This window comes from Aquarana catesbeiana, linkage group LG06, assembly GCF_042186555.1.
Source record: "Aquarana catesbeiana isolate 2022-GZ linkage group LG06, ASM4218655v1, whole genome shotgun sequence".
Classification (NCBI taxonomy): domain Eukaryota; kingdom Metazoa; phylum Chordata; class Amphibia; order Anura; family Ranidae; genus Aquarana; species Aquarana catesbeiana.
In genome coordinates this window covers 108,063,875-108,082,842 of record NC_133329.1, presented here as the reverse complement: position 1 = coordinate 108,082,842, position 18,968 = coordinate 108,063,875, and the positions used below count along the sequence as shown (strand labels likewise).

Here is an 18,968-nt window from a genome sequence, read left to right as displayed (position 1 = left end):
ATACTACCCTCTGGAATATCTTCCGCGCTGGCTATCACTGTCTCTGGACCCTCCCCCCCATCGCCTAGTTTAAAAACCCCTCTAACTTTTTGGCCATCTTCATTCCCAGCAGATCTGCACCCTCCTCATTTAGGTGCAGTCCGTCCCTTCTATAGTACCGGTTACCGACTGAGAAGTCGGCCCAGTCCTCCAGGAACCCAAACCCCTCCTTACTACACCAGCTCTTCAGCCACTTGTTTACTTCCCTAATCTCCCTCTGCCTCTCTGGTGTGGCTCGATGTACCGGTAGTATTCCTGAGAACACTACCTTGGAGGTCCTTTTCCTCAATTTAGCTCCTAAGTCCCTAAAATCGTTCTTTAGGACACTCCATCTGCCTCTGACTTTGTCATTGGTGCCAACGTGCACCATGACAGCCGGGTCTTCCCCAGCCCCTGCCAGTAATCTGTCCACAAGATCCGTGATGTGCCGAACCCGAGCGCCCGGTAGACAACATACTGTTCGGCGCTTCAGGTCTTGGTTACAGATTGCCCTCTCTGTCCTTCTAAGAATTGAGTCCCCTACCACCAGAATCTGTCTTTCCTTTCCCTTTGCTGCCCCCCCACTCTCACTGGAGGAGTTCTTCCCCTGGCAGCTAGGAGAGTCCCTCAACTCCAGCAGTGCTGGTCCCTGACTGGTTACACCAATGTCACTCAATGGAGCGTACTTATTGGGATGCTCCAGTCCTGGATCGGCCTCCCTGGCACTTCCCCCTCTACCCCTCCTGACTGTCACCCATCTACTCTTTGCTAGTGCCTGCACCTCTTTGTCTCCACCCGCCTCTGTGCTGGCCCCTGCCGGCACCTGCCGTGTACGTTCCTGGCTCACCTTTAGTATGGAGGGACTTCTCAGTGCTGACAGTTGCTTCCCCAGATTCAGAACCTGGGCTTCCAGGGAAACAATGTGCTTACATTTTGCACAGCAGTATTCGCCCTCGATCGGATGATCAAGGAACGCATACATGCGGCAAGATGTACAAAGAGTCGCCTCTCCACACCCGCCGGGCATCGTACCTATTAAATTTAGTGAGGATTTGGGGATTTTACCCTGTCCAAATTACCTAACAACTAGCTTCCTGGCACTAATACTCAAGACAATACACAGGTACACAATACACAAGTACTAACGATCCACACACACTACTCAGACAACACTCAGATACTCACACTACACAGGTACTATGACCCCTGTTATAACCTCCTGTTTTAAACTCTTGTTTATAACTCCCACTTAAAAAAGCTCCACTTACACCAAGCTCCACAGCTTCAAACAGAGCACGCTCAACTGAGTCCTACAACAAGTTAAATAGTCACCTGGGAGCAATTAACCACACCCTTAATTGATAGACTGATGAAACAAAAAAAAAAAAAAAAAAAAAAAAAAGAAAAGCTATTTAAAAAGTGACAGCAAAAGGCAAGATAAAAACTAAAAGGAAAAGTCCCCAAAATGCAACCCAGCAAACACCAACAGACAGCAGCAATACACACACCAACAGACAGCAGCAATACACACACCAACAGACAGCAGCAATACACACACCAACAGACAGCAGCAATACACACACCAGCAATACACACACCAGCAGACAGCAGCAATACACACACCAACAGACAGCAAGACTTGTATACTCTAACTCTTGTTTATAACTCCCACTTAAAAAAGCTCCACTTACACCAAGCTCCACAGCTTCAAACAGAGCACGCAGGTATATCCAAGGTATATCCAAGTATAAAAGCCTGTGTCAAATGGATCCGATCGGTCAATCCCTTAATTCATTTTTTTAACAGTTTGTGGGACTAGAGATCTGGAGCTCAGACAGCTCAAACAAACCGTGCCATCCACCTAGCAGACACTGGTAAAAAAAAAAAAAAGTACTTCCTGTATGGGAGGGGTTATATAGGGGATCACTTCCTGTCTGAAGACCTTTGGTCTACCAGTGTCCATTCACCTAATTATGGAGTATAACCCAGCAGGTAATGAATATTAGCCTGTGCCCCATGATGTATGAAAAAGAAATTTACCTTTTTGGCCTAAAAGCAAAATGCTATGTGTGGTGGAAAAAATAACACTGCACATCACCCTGAACATACCATCACCACCGTGAAACATGGTGGTGGCAGCATCGCATTGTGGGGAAGCTTTTCTTCAGCAGGGACAGGAAAACTAGTCAGAGTTGATGTAAAGATGGATGGAGCCAAATACAGGGCAATCTTAGAATAAAACCTGTTAGAGTCTGCAAAAGACTTGACTGGGGCAGAGGTTCACCTTCCAGCAGGACAATGACCCTAAACATACAGCCAGAGCTACAATGGAGTGGTTTAGATCGAAGCATATTCATGTGTTAGAATGACCCAGTCAAAATCCAGACCTAGATCCAATTGAGAATCTGTGGCAAGACTTGAACATTGCCATTCACAGACACTCGCCATCCAATCTGACAGAGCTTGGAGCTATTTTGCAAACAATGGGCAAAAAAAAAAAAATAAAAGTATCACTCTGATGTGCAAAGCTGGTAGAGGCATTCCTAAAAAGTCTTGCAGCTGTAATTGCAGCGAAAAGGTGGTTCTACAAAGTATTGACTCAGGGGGGCTGAATACAAATGCATGCCACACTTGAGAAATTTATTTGTAAAAAAAATTCTAAAACCCATTTATCATTTTCCTTCCACTTCACAATGATGTGCCACTTTGTGTTGGTCTATCACATAAAATTCCAATAAAATACATTTTCGGTTGTAACATGACAAAATGTGGAAAACTTCAAGGGGTATGAATACATTCAAGGCACTGTATATTGAAAAATGAGGATGAGATCTCTGTATTATTGCAATTAATCTTTACTTCGAAGATCCATCTTCATATACAATAAACAACCCAAATTTATGGATCATTTATTGTACATGAAGATGGATTTTCAAAGTAAAGATTAAATTGCAATAATACAGAGATCTCATCCTGGTTTTCTGCATTAAATGTTTGGTGAATCTATTGGGAGCCCACTGTTTATGTGATCTTGGTGTGGTGAGAAGTGCAGAACACGAACACGACAGGAGTGACTATATTCAAAAAAAGATTATTATTAATAATTATATTACACATTTATACACACATAGTATGTGTGAATGTATGGCACAAGCATGACCATTCTGTCTGCACATACACTAAGGGGTTGATTTCAGAAAGGCAAATCCACTTTGCACTACAACTGCACTTGGAAGTGCAATTGCTTTAGATCTGAGGGGGAAGATCTGAAATCAGGGGAAGCTCTGCTGATTTTATCATCCAATCATGCACAAGCAAAAATGCTGTTTATTTGCCTTCATGTCCCCCTCAGATCTACAGCGACTGCACTTCCAAGTATAATACATAAAATATATCGCCTCTGCATTTTTATTTTTTGCGCTATAAACAAAAAAAAAAAAAAACATCGCAATAAGTGTATATTGATTGGTTTGCGCAAAAGTTATAGCGTCTACAAAATAGGGGATACATTTATAGCATTTTTATTATGTTTTTTTTTTTTTTTTTTTACTAGTAATGGCGGCGATCTGCGATTTTTATCATGACTGCGACATTATGGCAGACACATCGGACAATTTTGACACATTTTTGGAACCATTGGCATTTATACAGCGATCAAAAATGCATTGATTACTGTAAAAATGTCACTGGCAGTGAAGGGGTTAACACTAGAGGGTGGTGAAGGGGTTAACTGTGTTGCCTGGGAGGTGATTCTAACTGAAGGGGATGGTTCTAACTAGAGGAAGTGACGGGTCGTGGTTCCTAGCTAATAGGAACACACAATCTGTCACTTCTATCAGAACAGAACAGGGAAGTGTTCTGTCTCTCCTGGTCACGATCGCTCATGGCCGGCGGTCATCGCGACCGGCAGCCACAAGCATCGGCACCCCCGCTGTGCAGCCATGCGTGCACCTGCTATCCGGACCCCGCAAGCCAACGTATAACTGCGGCGGCTGGTCCGGAAACGGTAAAAAAAAAAAAAACAAAAAAAAAGTAAACATCCCTTGTAATAGAAAAAAAGCATGACAGGACCTTTTAAATAGGAGATCTGGGGTCAAAAAGACCTCAGATCTCAAAATTAAAAAATAAATAAATAAAAATAAATAAATAATACTTTGCTTTAAGAGCTATGGGCGAAAGTGACATTTTGGACATTGCTTTTGCCCTGCATTGGTATGGAGCCGGGTGGGGGCCCATCTTCCCCTCACTCAAGCTCCATACCACACACGGAAGAGGACCCGATCACCTCCACTGCTACCGATGGCTCCGGTAAGCGGCGACGGGCACCGGAGCCTGGCGGGAGGGCCCCTCTGCCACCACAGATAAGTGATCTCGCCGCTGAAGTGGACCGCCTTCTGAACAGGATACCGGGGTTATGGTAGCTAGCTGCTGCCATAACAATGATATCCCTCTTCAAACAGCCGATGTATAACGACTGCGGGAGGTCCGTAAGTGGTTAATGGCATTCCAGGCCTCGTTCATAGGATTCAATGTTGAGTTGGCCCACACTTTGCTGCTATAACAGCTTCAACTCTTCTGGGAAGGCTGTCCACAAGATTTAGGAGTGTGCCTATGGGAATGTTTGACCATTCTTCCAGAAGCGCATTTGTAAGGTCAGGCACCGATGTTGGACGAGGAGGCCTGGCTTGCAGTCTCACCCCAGAAGTGTTCTATCGGGTTGAGGTCAGGACTCCGTGCAGGCCAGTCAGTTCCTCCACCCCAAACTCGCTCAGCCATGTCTTTAGGGACCTCGTTTTGTGCACTGGTCCAAATCATTTGGTGAGGGGGGGGGGGGTAATTATGGTATGGGGTTGTTTTTCAGATGTTGGGCTTGGCCCCTTAGTTTCAGTGAAGAGAATTCTTAAGGTGTCAGCATACCAAGACATTTTGGACAATTTCATGCTCCCAACTTTGTGGGAACAGTTTTGGGATGGCCCCTTCCTGTGCCAAGGTGACTGCACACCAGTGCACAAAGCAAGGTCAAGAAAGACATGTATGAGTGAGTTTGAGGTGGAGGAACTTGACTGGCCTGCAGAGTCCTGACCTCAACCAGATAGAACACCTTTGGGATGAATGAGAGCAGGGACTGTGAGCCAGGCCTTCTCATGTAAGATCAGTGCCTGACCTCACAAATGCACTTCTGGAAGAATGGTCAAACATTCCCATAGACACGCTCCTAAACCGTGGACAGCCTTCCCGGAAGAGTCGAAGCTGTTACAGCTGCAATGGGTGGGCCAACTCAATATTGAACCCTACGGACTAAGTCTGGGATGCCATTAAAAGGTCATGTGTGTAAAGGCAGGTGTCCCAACACTTTTGGTAATGTAGCATCCTCGGGCTGAATGTACACTCTCAAGTTTTAGTAAATCAACCCAGTCTACTGCTTTAGGACACAAAGTTGAACTGGGCTTGTATGCAGGTGCAGAGATACAGCCAGCCAGAGGGAGGTGTGCATCTTGATGTGCTTAGTGTCCAAACCTTCTAGAGGTGGGAGCTTCACTCACACATTAAGGCAAGAGTCCTGTGTTCTGTAAAATTCTGCCTCTTGACTACATAAGCCTAGCAGTAGTAATACCTTTAGACAAAAGCTAGGAATTAACATGTTGTGCATCATAATTACACTTGATGGAACACCAGCCAAACATGGGATTATAGCCATTGGGTTTCCATTGCTCTTTGTGCCCCCATTTTGGAGAATTTCCCATGAATCCTGTCCTGGTGACAGGACAGGACAGGATTCAAGTGGAAAATTACCCAACAGCCCAGATGTTCTAACCCTTCTTTAGAGTACAGAGGGATCAGAACAACTGCCAATTTTTATTGGCGTTTGTCTCTGGAGAGTCACTCTCTCCATTTGTGAAGAAGAAGGGAAATCTTCCAATAGGGACACTAGTTCTGGTGACCTGGGGTCTCCAAAAGAAACCCTTCATTTGCACAGATTTCCTCTGACTTTCCGTTTGGCTATAGGGCAGGAAGTGGAGGTAAATTTTTACAATAGAACAAAAATGGCAGAGGGGTTATAACCCTGCCTTCCTCTATCCAAACTGGGGGAAAAAAAAAAATTGGCATTTAGTTCTACTTTAAGTTTTGGTTGAACAATCCAGCTGGCACCAGAAATAGTAGCAGCACTGCAGAAATCCAGGGCTCTCACCTGCTGAGGCTATTGCCATGCTCCTGGTTGGTGAAGAGCAGCAGCGGCTGGCAGAGGGCAAACCTTTCCGGAATCCAGGACCAGATGTCTCGCATCTCCTTCACACTCACAATCTCAGACTTGAAGTTTTCGGCATCTACAGCCAAGTGGACATTCTGTCTGTCAGACACAAAGTGTTACAGAAATCCATTAGCTTGCATTATATACATTACTTTGGCTGTACAACCATGTTGAAAGTCCTAACTGGTCACTTTCATGGCAAGTTTAGCAGCAGGATTTTTTTTTTTCTAGTAAGGTTTTTTGGGATTTTTAGCTCAGAGAATCAGTCACCTACACAAGTGAATTGTGTGTAGCCTAACCAATTAAATGACTGCTCCTCAGCATGGCTTAGCTTCAAGAGGAATCCCTGAATAAGGATTGCCACGTACAGCACAGTAACAGATGTTCCAGATGTCAAGCCTCAATTTCTATATTAATGCCAGTCCCCTTGTCCTAGGAGATAATGAGCACCTATAGGGAATCAGATGTTTACACATTTTCAACTTGCTGAAAAAAATCTTTCCTCAAGTGGGCCAGATTCTGTACTCCCTTTAAAAAAAAAATAAAAATAAATAAATAAATAAACAAACACACAAACACACACACACAAACACACAAGCCACTGGGGGATGATTTACTAAAACTGGAGAGTGCAAAATCCAGTGCAGCTCTACAGAGAAACCAATCAGCTTCCAGTTTTTTTTTTTGTTAAAGCTTAATTGAACAAGCTGAAGTTAGAAGCCGCTTGGCTACCATGCACGGCTACACCAGATTTTCACTCGCCAGGTTTAGTAAAATCAATCTCACCGTTACAGCCATCATGGTGGTTCAACTTGCTCAAGGAAGGGCAGATTTCTGCACCAGAGTTTCCCAGGGAGAGGTCTGCTCATCAATGGAATGGCCACATCACACAGCATTTTTGTAGAGGTAATTTGCAACAGTAACAGAGTGGCTCCCCTTTACCTTTAAGGGCCATACACATGAGCGGCATCGGCTGGTTCAAAAGAAACCGGCCAACATTCAGCACGTGCGTACGGTAGCTGGTCCGGCAGAAGCCGGCCGTTAGGTCGGCTTCTGTTGAAAGGGCATGACCGAAAAAGGTCTTCCGATCAGCACCCGATCAATGCTCTTAGCCAATGGCCTCTTGTCAGAACAATAGCTCAGCAGAGATCGCTCTACTAACATCAGATTGCTAGTACATCGGCTCCTTCTGAGCTCCTCAGTTTTTTCTCATTCAGCCCGCTGGGTTGAACGAAAAAGAAGTTCTAGTGCGTACCAGGCTTTAGCCTGCTGTTAGGACTAAACAAACTGCAACCAACGAATATTTTCAACACTTTCAAGAATTTTCCAGCACTTAGCTTAATTACTGGGCAAGTGGTTATTTTCAAATCTGTTGAGCCAACTATGGAGCCGCAAGTTCCAGTACCTACACAATATCCAATGCAGCTGCTGAAGCTCATGGCGCACTAGCCACTTGTAGCTGCATAGTGAAGTACTGCAGCCCGCTACATGTCATAGCTGATAACAAGTGATCCAGTCCTTGGTGACAACTCACCAACCAAGATCTCCAGCTGACCACTTACCTTTTCCTACAGAGGTCCTTCCTTGCTAATCAGACAAGCAAAATGTGACTGGCTGACATTCTGCAGCATTCCAGGCTAGCAAGGGAGCCACTTTGTTATGGGAAATGGTTCCTTTGCCTTGGTCATCTGGAAGGGTCCTAATTTAATAAAGCAGGGAAATTTGTAGCTGCCACAACATTGCTGGTGTGTCAAGGCCCCTTGGACAGCTCTGGGCTGTGTCTATAAAGCAACGTCTTGGCTCAATTTGGAGATCGATCATCTCCATTCTCAAAACAAATGCAGTACACATTAGGGTATTTTTTGCACCAAAATGGACTTAAATGTTGCCATACAGATAAAATATCTGATAGGACACAAGCTATTGTTCCCATTACTCTGCAGCAGATCTATTCACCGATGCCATCCATGAGCTCAATAAAAAAGGTCTTCCCATAATTCTGATTAGACTAAAAAGGCAGCTAGGGAACTGAATAGATTATTAGCTCATGAGAATATGGCAGCAAGGGGGAGAATTCCAAAAAGGTTGGTCAAAATCAATCCGATGATTGCAATTAAAGCTCCAAATTGAGAGCATTGTTATAAGGCCATGTTTGACCACTTGTACCAGTCATTCTCAACCAGGGTTCTGTGTACCTTTAGGGTGCCTTCAGAGGTTGCTAGGGGTTCCCTGAGCTGTGGTTAACCGACTCGCCATCTGATGGTGCCTTCAAAGTTCCAGGTCCAATGCCACATGGCAGAGCCAGCAGTATGGTTGCAAGGGTGTAATTCTGGCCGCCACTGTAAAGGGGGCATTCTTCCCACCAATGTAAGGGGTATTTTCTCAATGAACCCCATGGACTAATCTTATCTGGGGTTTCCCGAGACCTGGAAATTTCAAGGGTTCCTCTAGGGTAAAAAGGTTGAGAAACACTGAGCTATACTGTTGATGTAAAGACAAAATGTAATCACATGTGCAGCTGACAATTCAAGCAGGTTCTGTAAATTAAAAGGCAACACCTTTTTCTTTTGAGCAGCATGCTTTAACAAGTCTAGCCTATCACTTGAACTTACTAGGCTTATCTGTTTCTTAGCAACAGAAGGAAAGCCTGAAAAGATTACGCTAATCTTGGATCAAGTGCCAAGACTAAACAGCAAGTATTGAAAAAAAGTGTTTAACTGCTATATACACACACACACACACACACACACACACACACTGTACACAGATGTGGTTTTAACATTTGCATTTCTCAAGGTGGCCAGGTCGGATGCAGCCCCAAAACAAGCAATAAAACAGACTGGGCATTGGCTGAAAAGCTTGAATTGTGCACTGTCAGTTAACCAAAGAGCAATAACATGCATTTCCAAGCTAGCTTGCATGAACAGCTGCTGAAAATTTCTGTATAGCTTCACCCATTTTCTATAGCGCGATTATGATGCAGACCGCAGCATGTTCTCACAAAGTGCAATAGAAAGAACACCACAACTTCTACAAGACTTGTCTGTGGCAAACGATGCCTGCAGGACTCAACTTTCACTAGAATTGCAAGTGATCTAAGAACCATTATCAGTTATGCAATATCGGAGGGCGTTCTGTGGAACGAAATGCGTCAGTCGGGGACTAGCAGTGGCGTCATCACGCCGGTGTAGTTTGGCAATGCCGTTTGTACTCCATACTGTTACTACTTCTGCAAGTATATGACTTACATTTCAATAAAGAGGTCTTCATATACTACACTGAGGTCTCCTCCTTTCCTTCCTTTTGCCTGTATACTGCTGGATGATTGCTTTGAGGATCCATTACCCTATATGCTGGGAGAAACTAAGAGCCATGAGTTGGTGATTCGATTTCAAGCAATGTCAGACCTCTGTAATGCGGGGTACTGAGCTCAAGTAAGTGAGCTATATTGGTGGTGGTATCACAGTGGATGGCGAAGGAGTCTTTCTATTGATGGATTTCTCAAGTGGATATATTTACAAGTTTCACTTTATATGGAAGGGTTATACTTTTATAATAACAGGAGCAACACATTATGAGTATACAATGTCAGTATTAACCAGCCAGTGACAGAAGTGCATGGGGGTCTATTGTACAGGTCGCTTAACCGGTTCTAAAATTTTCAAAAAAAAGGTGAAAATGCATGTCTAGCAGGGTTTTGGTTTGACGTACTCTTCATCCAATGCCTTTCTGAACCCTCTTCTAAAAAGAAGATTTTTTTCCCCTTTTGCCTTTAAGGCTTTCGCTTTTTTTCTGGCTAGGAAAGGACTCGTCTCCTTTTGTTTAGGTTTCTTGTTCGTAATGATGGGTGACCAATATGTCCCCAGCATTTCAAACATAACGGCCATTGCTCTTTTGTTAAATTACCTTTCATAGGCCTATCTGTTGTGGAGGGAGTTTTAGGACTTCTTCTAATGCTGCTGCATGGGAGAAGACTGGATGAGTCAAAGCCAGACAGATTTAAAAGACTGTTCCTCAGGTCTGGACTGGGACAAAAATTAGGCCCAGGCATTTTAGACTTATCAGCAGGGCAGGGGGTGGGAGGGGCTGCAGATCTAGATATTAACAAGCAGGCGATTACCCTCCTCCAACACTCCTCCCACCCCCTGCTCTGCAGACAGGATGACATTGTTGGCAGGACAGGAGAGCCAGGAGAGGAGACACAGGCATGGCTGCATAGTGGGAGGTGAGGGGCGACTGTGGTCTGTATTAGCCATGTCCAGGCCATGGTCAGCGCTTACCTCCCGCTGTCTGGTCTGGTCATCCATAGACCGGTACTGGTGTGTGGCGACCGTGGTCTGTATTAGTCGCGTCCGGACCGTGGTCGCCGCCAACCTTCTGCTGTGCAGCCCGGTCATCCACAGGCCACAGACAAGAATGCCGCCGGGGGCTGGGGACCCCTGCATTAGCCAGGCAAATGGCCAGTGTACCCTATGGCCAGTTCGGGCCTGCTGTTAATAATAAAATGGATCCTAGTGTGCAATGCATTTTTTTTTTTTATATTACTTACAGGCTCAAGTAGTCAAACATATCACATACACACTGGCACTTTTACATTTTGAAATCTGTTTAAATTGGATAGTTCTCGATTTTGGCAGAGCCAGTGAATTCCTGTTGGTCTTTACTATACCCCTTGTCCCATTAAACATGCACCCCAGTTAGTATTTCCATGGATATGCTTGAGGGAAGTGCACGGTTTGCCATTAGCCATGCGATGAGAGACAATAAGCTGGTATTGTATGTCATGCAATTTGCTATGCCCTTCTCTCCCGGCCTTCCCTTGGTTGGCATTTGACAAAAGATTTGCCTTTAGTGAACAAAGAGCCTTATAAATAAAGCATTAAAAATTTATTCTGTCACGTTGTCTGGGATACTTCACCGCAAGGCTGCCAACAGTGCAGAAATCTAAAAACAGTCTCTAAAACAAGGCAAGTTAAAATGAGGCTCTCCTTCATAAAGTCCGTGAAAAAAAAAAAAAAAAGGGGAAGGACCATGTAATCATTACAACCATGTCATCACTATAAAGACCCATGTAAACATGCTCAGCTCTTTGCAAATATGTTTGGGGTAGGGACACTGATAGAGCCAAACAACTATGTAGGGTGGTCTTGCTGCTGAAGTCCACCAGCAATAAACAGCTCCTGGGTGCTGTATGCTGCCAGACTCCACTGAACGTGCAAGCACACTATATTATTTATTGTACTTGTATAGCCGCAAGTACAATTTTTTTCCCTTGTTTTGGAGGTTAAGCCTATCTCGGCAAAGACAGACTTTGCCCTACACTGCCCAACAGTCCAGTAAATCGGGCCGCATTGACCAATCTAGACCCTCACATTAGACAGTTTATTGGGAGGCTGGACTTCTTATTTGCTCCTGTTTGGTACTTGCAAAAACCCACGCATGCATAAAGCCAATGACTCTCCAAAACATCTATCCTAACAGGTTCTCTTTAAAGCATTCTTAATATAACTCCAACTCTCAGAGCACATGCACCAAAATTTCCAATAATTCTTATGCAGAAGACGAGCTCACACTAGTGGGATCGTAATACTCTTTTTTTTTTTTTTTTAAACACAGGATTACAAAACAAAGTGTCCTTCTTTGCTTACATGTTTCAGCCCTGTGTAAGCTCAATAATGTGTGAAGGACTTCAACTTGATATTGCTACCATGGCTGTCAGGAGCCTCCTGAACATTGCGCACTTGCACCGGTCCTACATGTACTTTCAGGCTGAGCGGCGGCTACTATTTAGTTGTGCAGCCAAAATCAAATACAGAAAAATCAGCACAAGGGACAGAACTTACAGTCAGTGGGAGATGTGTCTTGTGACAACTCCTCTTCTGTTAATAGCAATCTTTCTCCACCCTGCCACCCCCCTTCAAGAAAGGCAGACTATGCCCACCCTTTCCACTATTTATGGAAGCCGTACTACAGCTTATATGAATAGAACAGGATCCTGGATAGAGGACAGGCAGATGATTGATGGCTCCACCCCCTCCATTTATAGAAGCAGTAGTAGGACTTCTATTAATGACAAAGCTGGGAAGGCATAGACAAGCTCTCTTGATGAGTGCCAGTGGACAGGACAGCCCTTTAGTTGTGTTAACCCCTGCCACACACCAGAAGCAGGGGGCAGGGGAAAGAATTACTGCCAACAGTGGCAATCAACACAAGGGACACATTACTACTGACTGCATGTTCTGTCATAATGCTGTTTTTTCGTTTTTTGCTGCAATTAGGCTTTGAAGCAGCAGTAAAAAATAAACAACTAGAAGGTTTCCCTGCAGGTTAATGTCATAATGTGCTAGTATGCATAGCATACTAGCACAATACGATAGCCTTAACCTATAAAGCTGATCCCCCTCCAGAGGCTCGCTGTCAAAGTTGACAGGGCTTCCATCTTCATCTGATCTTCTTTCCAGATTTGAATGCTCTGGCCTTCTGAATGGATGGGCGGATGTCTCTCGCGCGCATGTGCACATGAGTCACGATCGTGGCGCAGTGCTCTGAATCCCTTTTGGTGATGTCACTGGCTGCTACAAATGGGAGTATCTCCTAAACGGTGTGCGTTTAGGACATATTCACTGTACCTACAAGGTAAGCCTTACTATAGGCTTACCTGTAGTTACAAGTGAAAAAGTGGACTTTACTACAGCATTAACTTGCACTGAGATGAGGTTATGAAATCTACTCAGCGGGGTTCTCGAACTCATTATAACACGTTATGGGCATTTTCCTCCAGTAAATCTAACATCTTCCCAAGCAGCTTAAACAACTTGTGACCACAATGCATGCTGAAGCATTTGAAAGCAGTCTTGGACTGCAGCACAGGGTAGTTAGTCAGCCGGGGAGCCATCAGCTACTATTAGAAAAGAGGAAGCAGAAGAGAGCACTGGGGTTAAGTACAGGACAGAACAAGGTGCAGCATAGTCACTTACCGGACAGGAGACTTGAATCTGGAAAAAGGACAGGAAGAGGAAGAAACAAAAAGGCAGAGAGAAGACAAGAGAGTAAGAAACAGGAGTTATTTTATTGGTGAACAGGGATAACATTTTAATCCATTAAAACCCACCATTTGTTGGCAATAGTTATAGATGGAAATTCAAATCTACAGGCAAGAACGACATATTAAAAAAATAAAAATCAAATCAACTAGGCAAGTTGCTATTGGTTGGCTATACAATACAATATACTTTCAAGTTGCTACATCAGAGCTAGGCATACCTTGATCATCCAGTTCTTATGCATTTAGGAAATGAGAGACTTCAAAGCAGCATTACCAAAAAATGTTTAAGCGAAGTTCACACTAGTGTGACTTGTCACGCGACTTGCAACACAAAGTTGCATGAATCCATTTATTTCAATGGCACCCATTCCAATCTATGGGACTCAAGTCACAGCATCTTCAAAAGAGGTTCCTGCACTACTTTGATGCGACTTAAGAATCCCATAAACTCTAACATTGCATTAAAATCACCCGACAATGAGGTTGCACTATTGTGAACGGAGCCTCAGTCAGCTGAGATCCTGGAGTAATTATAATGAGACGGTGGCAATTACCTTATCCTATAACTACTCTGCAAGGTACACTCACGTCTCATCCAGCAGGCCTTTAAACAGGTTTTTCAAGAGAAGAGGACTAGAGATGAGGAAAAATCCAAGTGCCACAGGTAAGATTTACAGAACGGTTAGGCAATATATCTTCGTAGGTAAATACTTTGTGAAGTTGTCCTTTAAATGTTTTCATCCCTTCAGTGAAGTCCAGGTAGTAATACATGTCCATTCATGCCTACGCCTGGGATCTTCAATGCCCAGCCCCAAATGGCACCATGCAGCTCAGCCCATTCATTTCTATGGCTGATCTGTTCTCATGACAGTCTCCAGCCATCCACAGGAGTAGGAGCAGGTCAAAATAACCAACGGGCCGAGTGGCACAGGAGTAGCAAAATGTGGCCGGGCTGCACATTGAAGATCTCTACAGTGGGGAGGATGGCAAGTATTTTACTACCTAGACAAGGGATAAACACTGAGGGACAACTAAATGGTTTACCTACATGAAGTCCCCGGTTCTGGCAGTATCCTTATTTATGACATACTGTTCGGGTCACACGCAGGGCATTGCTGTAACACTGGTCTACAAATTTTGGGAAATTATCAACCTCAGATAAAAATGTGCCAATTCTTACATATTTTGATTAGATGAATTAGAAAACAGGTGATGAAGGTGCTGGTTGGCTAAAGTTTAAGATATTTCACAATAAAGATTTATACACAGGCGTATATTTGCCTAGAAGGGAGGGAGGTGTCTGATGATCACGATGCCTCCTAACTTCAACAAACTACAGTAGAACAATGAAAATGGTACCACATGGAAGTGTATAAATTTGTCTTCACTTTGAGACTAAAAGGTTATTGCCCAACTGTAATTTTTTGTTTTTATTGCTAGGTACAGTTGTCTTGGTCAGATCTACACATCAAAAAGTTACATCTGGTGGCTTGTAAAAGTGTCATTGACGAACATTTCCAAGGAACAGTTGCGTGATATTTTCCCTCAGAAGACAAAATGCCTCGAAACTGTGTAAACAAAGCAGAAAACTTCTGCTACATTTGTGGTGAGGTTGCATTTGAATCTCAAAAGTGCAGTACGATGGTAAAAAAAAAAAAAAAAAAAAAAAAAGGAAAATGCATACCACCTATATTTTGGATGCAAAATTGGGGACCAGGACAAGAGTTAGGCCCTCATTGTTGCATTTCATGTGCAACTTATCTGGTCATTGACTAAAAAAAAAAAAAAAAAAAAAGGAAGAAAAAGTCCATGGATTTCGCAGTCCCAATAGTGTGGAGGGAACATGAAAATGTTACATAAAAAAAACAATAAATTAATGCAAAGTTAGGTTATTGGTATCAATAAAAAGATAACATTTATAATGATTGGTGTGGCACCATTCTCATTGCTACATCACATTTTGCACATCACCCTCGTAACTTTGAATTATTTTGACCTGAAGTGGTATCTTGGAAACTGGAGCCAATTAATACAGAGGACTTAAAATTTTCCTTTATTAGTGACCCAATTCTGGTAAAAATGTACCTACTTTCATTTCTGAGGATTTCTCCTTGCAGACCAGTGTAAGCTAAGCTTCCAAATTTCCCCTCTAGAGGCAATTTTCTATATATGTTTAAGCAGAATCACTTAGAGAGCAACGACCACTACTGTGTTTCCCCGAAAATAAGACCTAGCGTTATTTTCCAGGAAGGCTGCAATATAAGCCCTACCCCAAAAATAAGCCCTAGTTTAAAATGCTGGTAAAATCCTATAATACACTCTATTACAGTAGTATATAATGTACAATGTGTGCGTTTCTGTAATATAATTGCAGGGAAGAGAGCTCCGTTGGGTCACAGAAGCGCAGAGCAGCGCTATAAACTAAGGTTTTTGGTGAAATTATATTACAGAAACAAACACATTGTACATTATATACTACTGTAATATAATTGATTATACAAGCATTTTAACTCAGTTTACACTGGGGATTCCTGACAGGCAGGGAGAGAGAGGGGGAGAGAAGACCGCGCATTACATGGTAAGACATTCCCCCGAAAATAAGCCCTACTGTGTCTTTTGTTGCCAAAATTAATATAAGACCCAGGCTTATTTTCGGGGAAACATGGTAGTAGATTCTTCACAGGAACAAAATGTAGCAAAAAATAAAATAATAAAAAAAAAAAAAAAAAAAAAAAAAAAAAAAAAAGGTACCTACCATAATGTTACCAGCTCTAGAGTTCTTACCTCTTCTGCTTTACAGTGAGGCCTTTCTGCTGCAGAGCCTTCTCATTGGCTATCTGAAGTAATTGTATCTCTTTACGGGAAAAAAGTCGGATAGCAAAGGCTTTCTCCAAGAGTTTTTCTGGAGACACGGATTTGCTGATGTCCCTCACAAATTCCTGGATGTCTCTTTTTACATTATTTGACTCCATAGGCTGTCCACCTCTTACTTTGTGAAAGAATTTCAGGAGAGCCAATGCTAACCTGAAGAGAACTTTATAACCTTCCACCAAAAACACATCAAACACCCTTGTGACGTAGTTAAAGGGCAATTCTCCAAAAAGCCACCTTTGCCAGTCTGAGTATACCTCCATGACATCTTCAGATACTGCTACCATGAGCTTGTGAGGTCCCTGGCAGTATTTGCCTGCCAGATCCCCAAACGTCATGCAAGAAGACTCAAATGCTAAAAAGGTTTGGTCAACAAGCCGCCTGTTAGGGTCATTGCAGGCTAATAATCGAGAGACGCTTTCAAAGCATTCTGCCTCGTCCTGGCTGTAATGTAGAAGAAGAGCCACAATGGAAGGGAGAGCAGGACAAAAGGAGATATCTGGAAATTGATTTGAGATACACATTATGACTTTCCTGACTGCTCCAACTCCTTCGGTGTTCAGACAGTAGGTGGGAACCTGACGGTCGTCAACAAATTCAGGTAGTGGTAACGTACTGGCATTTCTCTTGCCCACTATTTTTCCCACAATGTCTCGGTACACACTGGCATCTGGTGTCACAGTGCGGCAAGGGATGTCTTTGATAAGTTTTTTATAAACCTTTGCCCGTAGCGAATGGTTCTTGGCCCAATACCCCTGACGAGACAGCTGTTTCAGTTCCTGTAAATCGTTACAGTTTAGTACTTTGGGGCTCTGTTCCTGGCCCCCACTCTCCATCTTATCCCAGTCCACAAAACGCCCATATTCGGTGTCATCCATAGTTGATCTTTACCAGGGAAACAGTCTTCAGACACAGCTCTCAGTTCATAGCTTCCTGAAAACAAAGAACACATTAAATAGCAAGCCTCTACTATGCCAACATTTCAATGCGTTCCCCAGTTTTTGCTAATGCCCCCCCTCAAAAACCACCAAGTAAATGGACAAATTAGACATGTGCTGTCCTAGGAGAAACTAAACTAGGGTGGCTGGAAATCAACCTCACCAGCCACAAAGGTTATTCTTGTTCTGTCAGTCAAGCAGGGTTGTTAGCAAAAATAGGGGAAGTACCCCTAAAAAGTACCAGGGGCAGCTACCAAGTTATTAAAAAAAAAAAAAAAAAAAAAAAAAAGAAGAAAGAAAAACAGACATTACAGAAAAACCATATTAGGAAGTCTATATGGATAAACAATTACTATAAAGCTGATCTTGACGGGAAAGTCATTTTGCATTAGCCTGTAATACAAGAGGCCTGTTCGGTCGCATCCACCGAATGTTTGTACAAACCCACTCTCCTGTTTACAGGACTTTACACAGGCAGCATCCCATAAAGTCAGCAGTAGTGGAGATATCATCGGCTGTGACCCAGATAACTTGAAACCCAAGTTAAAACATTAAACAGGCATGTGCAAACTGTATGGAGTGCCAGAGGAAAGATGGTCCAGCCAAAACACCCTATTCCTAACATAATGAGACCTGTTAATAATATTAAAGCAAAATGCTAGCCAGGCCACCAGCATGTGCAAATAAAGCTGATATTATGATTCCAGCAGGCCCCAAATATTGCTGATGAAGAAAGAAGCTTCACGCTGCATCCTCAATCCAGGGATCACTCTACACCAAATGACATTATTGCTTGACCTACTCTTACACCTACAAGTTCTAGAATGCTAATGAAACCACACAGGTCACAAAGTATTATACAGAAATGCTAAAATACTTCACTTTTTGCATTCAAAAACGATAAAATGAAGCAGCAAAAATATATAGTAACAGTGTGTTCTGTAGAATCATGTTTGTACTGTCTGGCCTATACAGGGTCAGTTCACAGCTATGCAGGTGCGTAGGAGTGTGAAAATGTTTAAGGCTAGGTTCACACTGCGGAAAATCGCACTCAAAAATGTGCTGCTCTTTACTTTAACCACTTCAATACTGGGCGCTTTCAGCCCCTTCCCTCCCAGGCCAATTTTTGATTGACAATTGTGTGGTCATGCAACACTGTACGTGTATGAAATTTTTAGCATGTTTTTGATACAGTGCTGTCATTTGGTGGTATCTACCAGTGGGTTTTTTATTTTATGCTACACAAAACGAAAAAAAAAGACTGAAAAATTTGAAAAAAAAAAAAAAAAAAAAAAAAAAAAAAAAAAAAAAAAAAAACTTAGTTTTGGTTATAATATTTTGCCAATAAATATTTTTTTCCTTCACTTATGTATGCGAATGATGTGCACTAATGGGGCTGCACTGATGATTAGTGCCCTGATTATCAGTGTAAACAATGTACTAACAGCCTTGCTGATTATTGGCAATCCTTTCCGCACACAGACCACGCGTGAGAAAAGGACTGTCGATAACCGGAAAGTCCGTTTACATGTGATCAGCTGTGATTGGACACAGCTGATCACATGGTAAAGGGCTGCTGTGATTGGCACTTTACTACGACTAGCTGTGTCCCATGGAGGCGGGGTTCTGGGAGGACATCCCAGCGGTGTAGCCATCTTTCAGCTATAGCATGGTTGGGAAGTTGTTAAATACGCATGGGGCTGCCAATTGCACCCTCATGCATTAGATACTGCGTTTCAAAAATGGTGCAGGAACCTTTTTCCTGCATGAAACACAGGCACAGCAGCCCATTAAAATGAATGGGCTGCCGTGCCACCGCAAATGTGGCTCGCAGTGCATGGAGGCC

At 43.2% G+C, this 18,968-nt stretch overlaps 1 protein-coding gene across 5 annotated transcripts in view; it reads right to left on the bottom strand.

Annotated features, from left to right (window-relative positions):
* Nucleotides 1–18,968, bottom strand: part of TBC1D24 (TBC1 domain family member 24) — a 75,175-nt gene that overhangs the window by 25,645 nt on the left and 30,562 nt on the right. For 3 of the 5 annotated variants that reach the window (XM_073636635.1, XM_073636637.1, XM_073636634.1), the window contains exons 2-4: nucleotides 16,098–17,117; nucleotides 13,246–13,263; nucleotides 6,209–6,367 (exon numbers count right to left, since the gene is read on the bottom strand). In XM_073636635.1, the coding sequence (XP_073492736.1) occupies nucleotides 6,209–6,367; nucleotides 13,246–13,263; nucleotides 16,098–17,062 (1,142 nt within the window). In that variant the 5' untranslated portion in view covers nucleotides 17,063–17,117. The remainder of the gene's footprint in view (nucleotides 1–6,208; nucleotides 6,368–13,245; nucleotides 13,264–16,097; nucleotides 17,118–18,968) is intronic. The other 2 variants (XM_073636636.1, XM_073636638.1) reach the window with 2 other exon arrangements.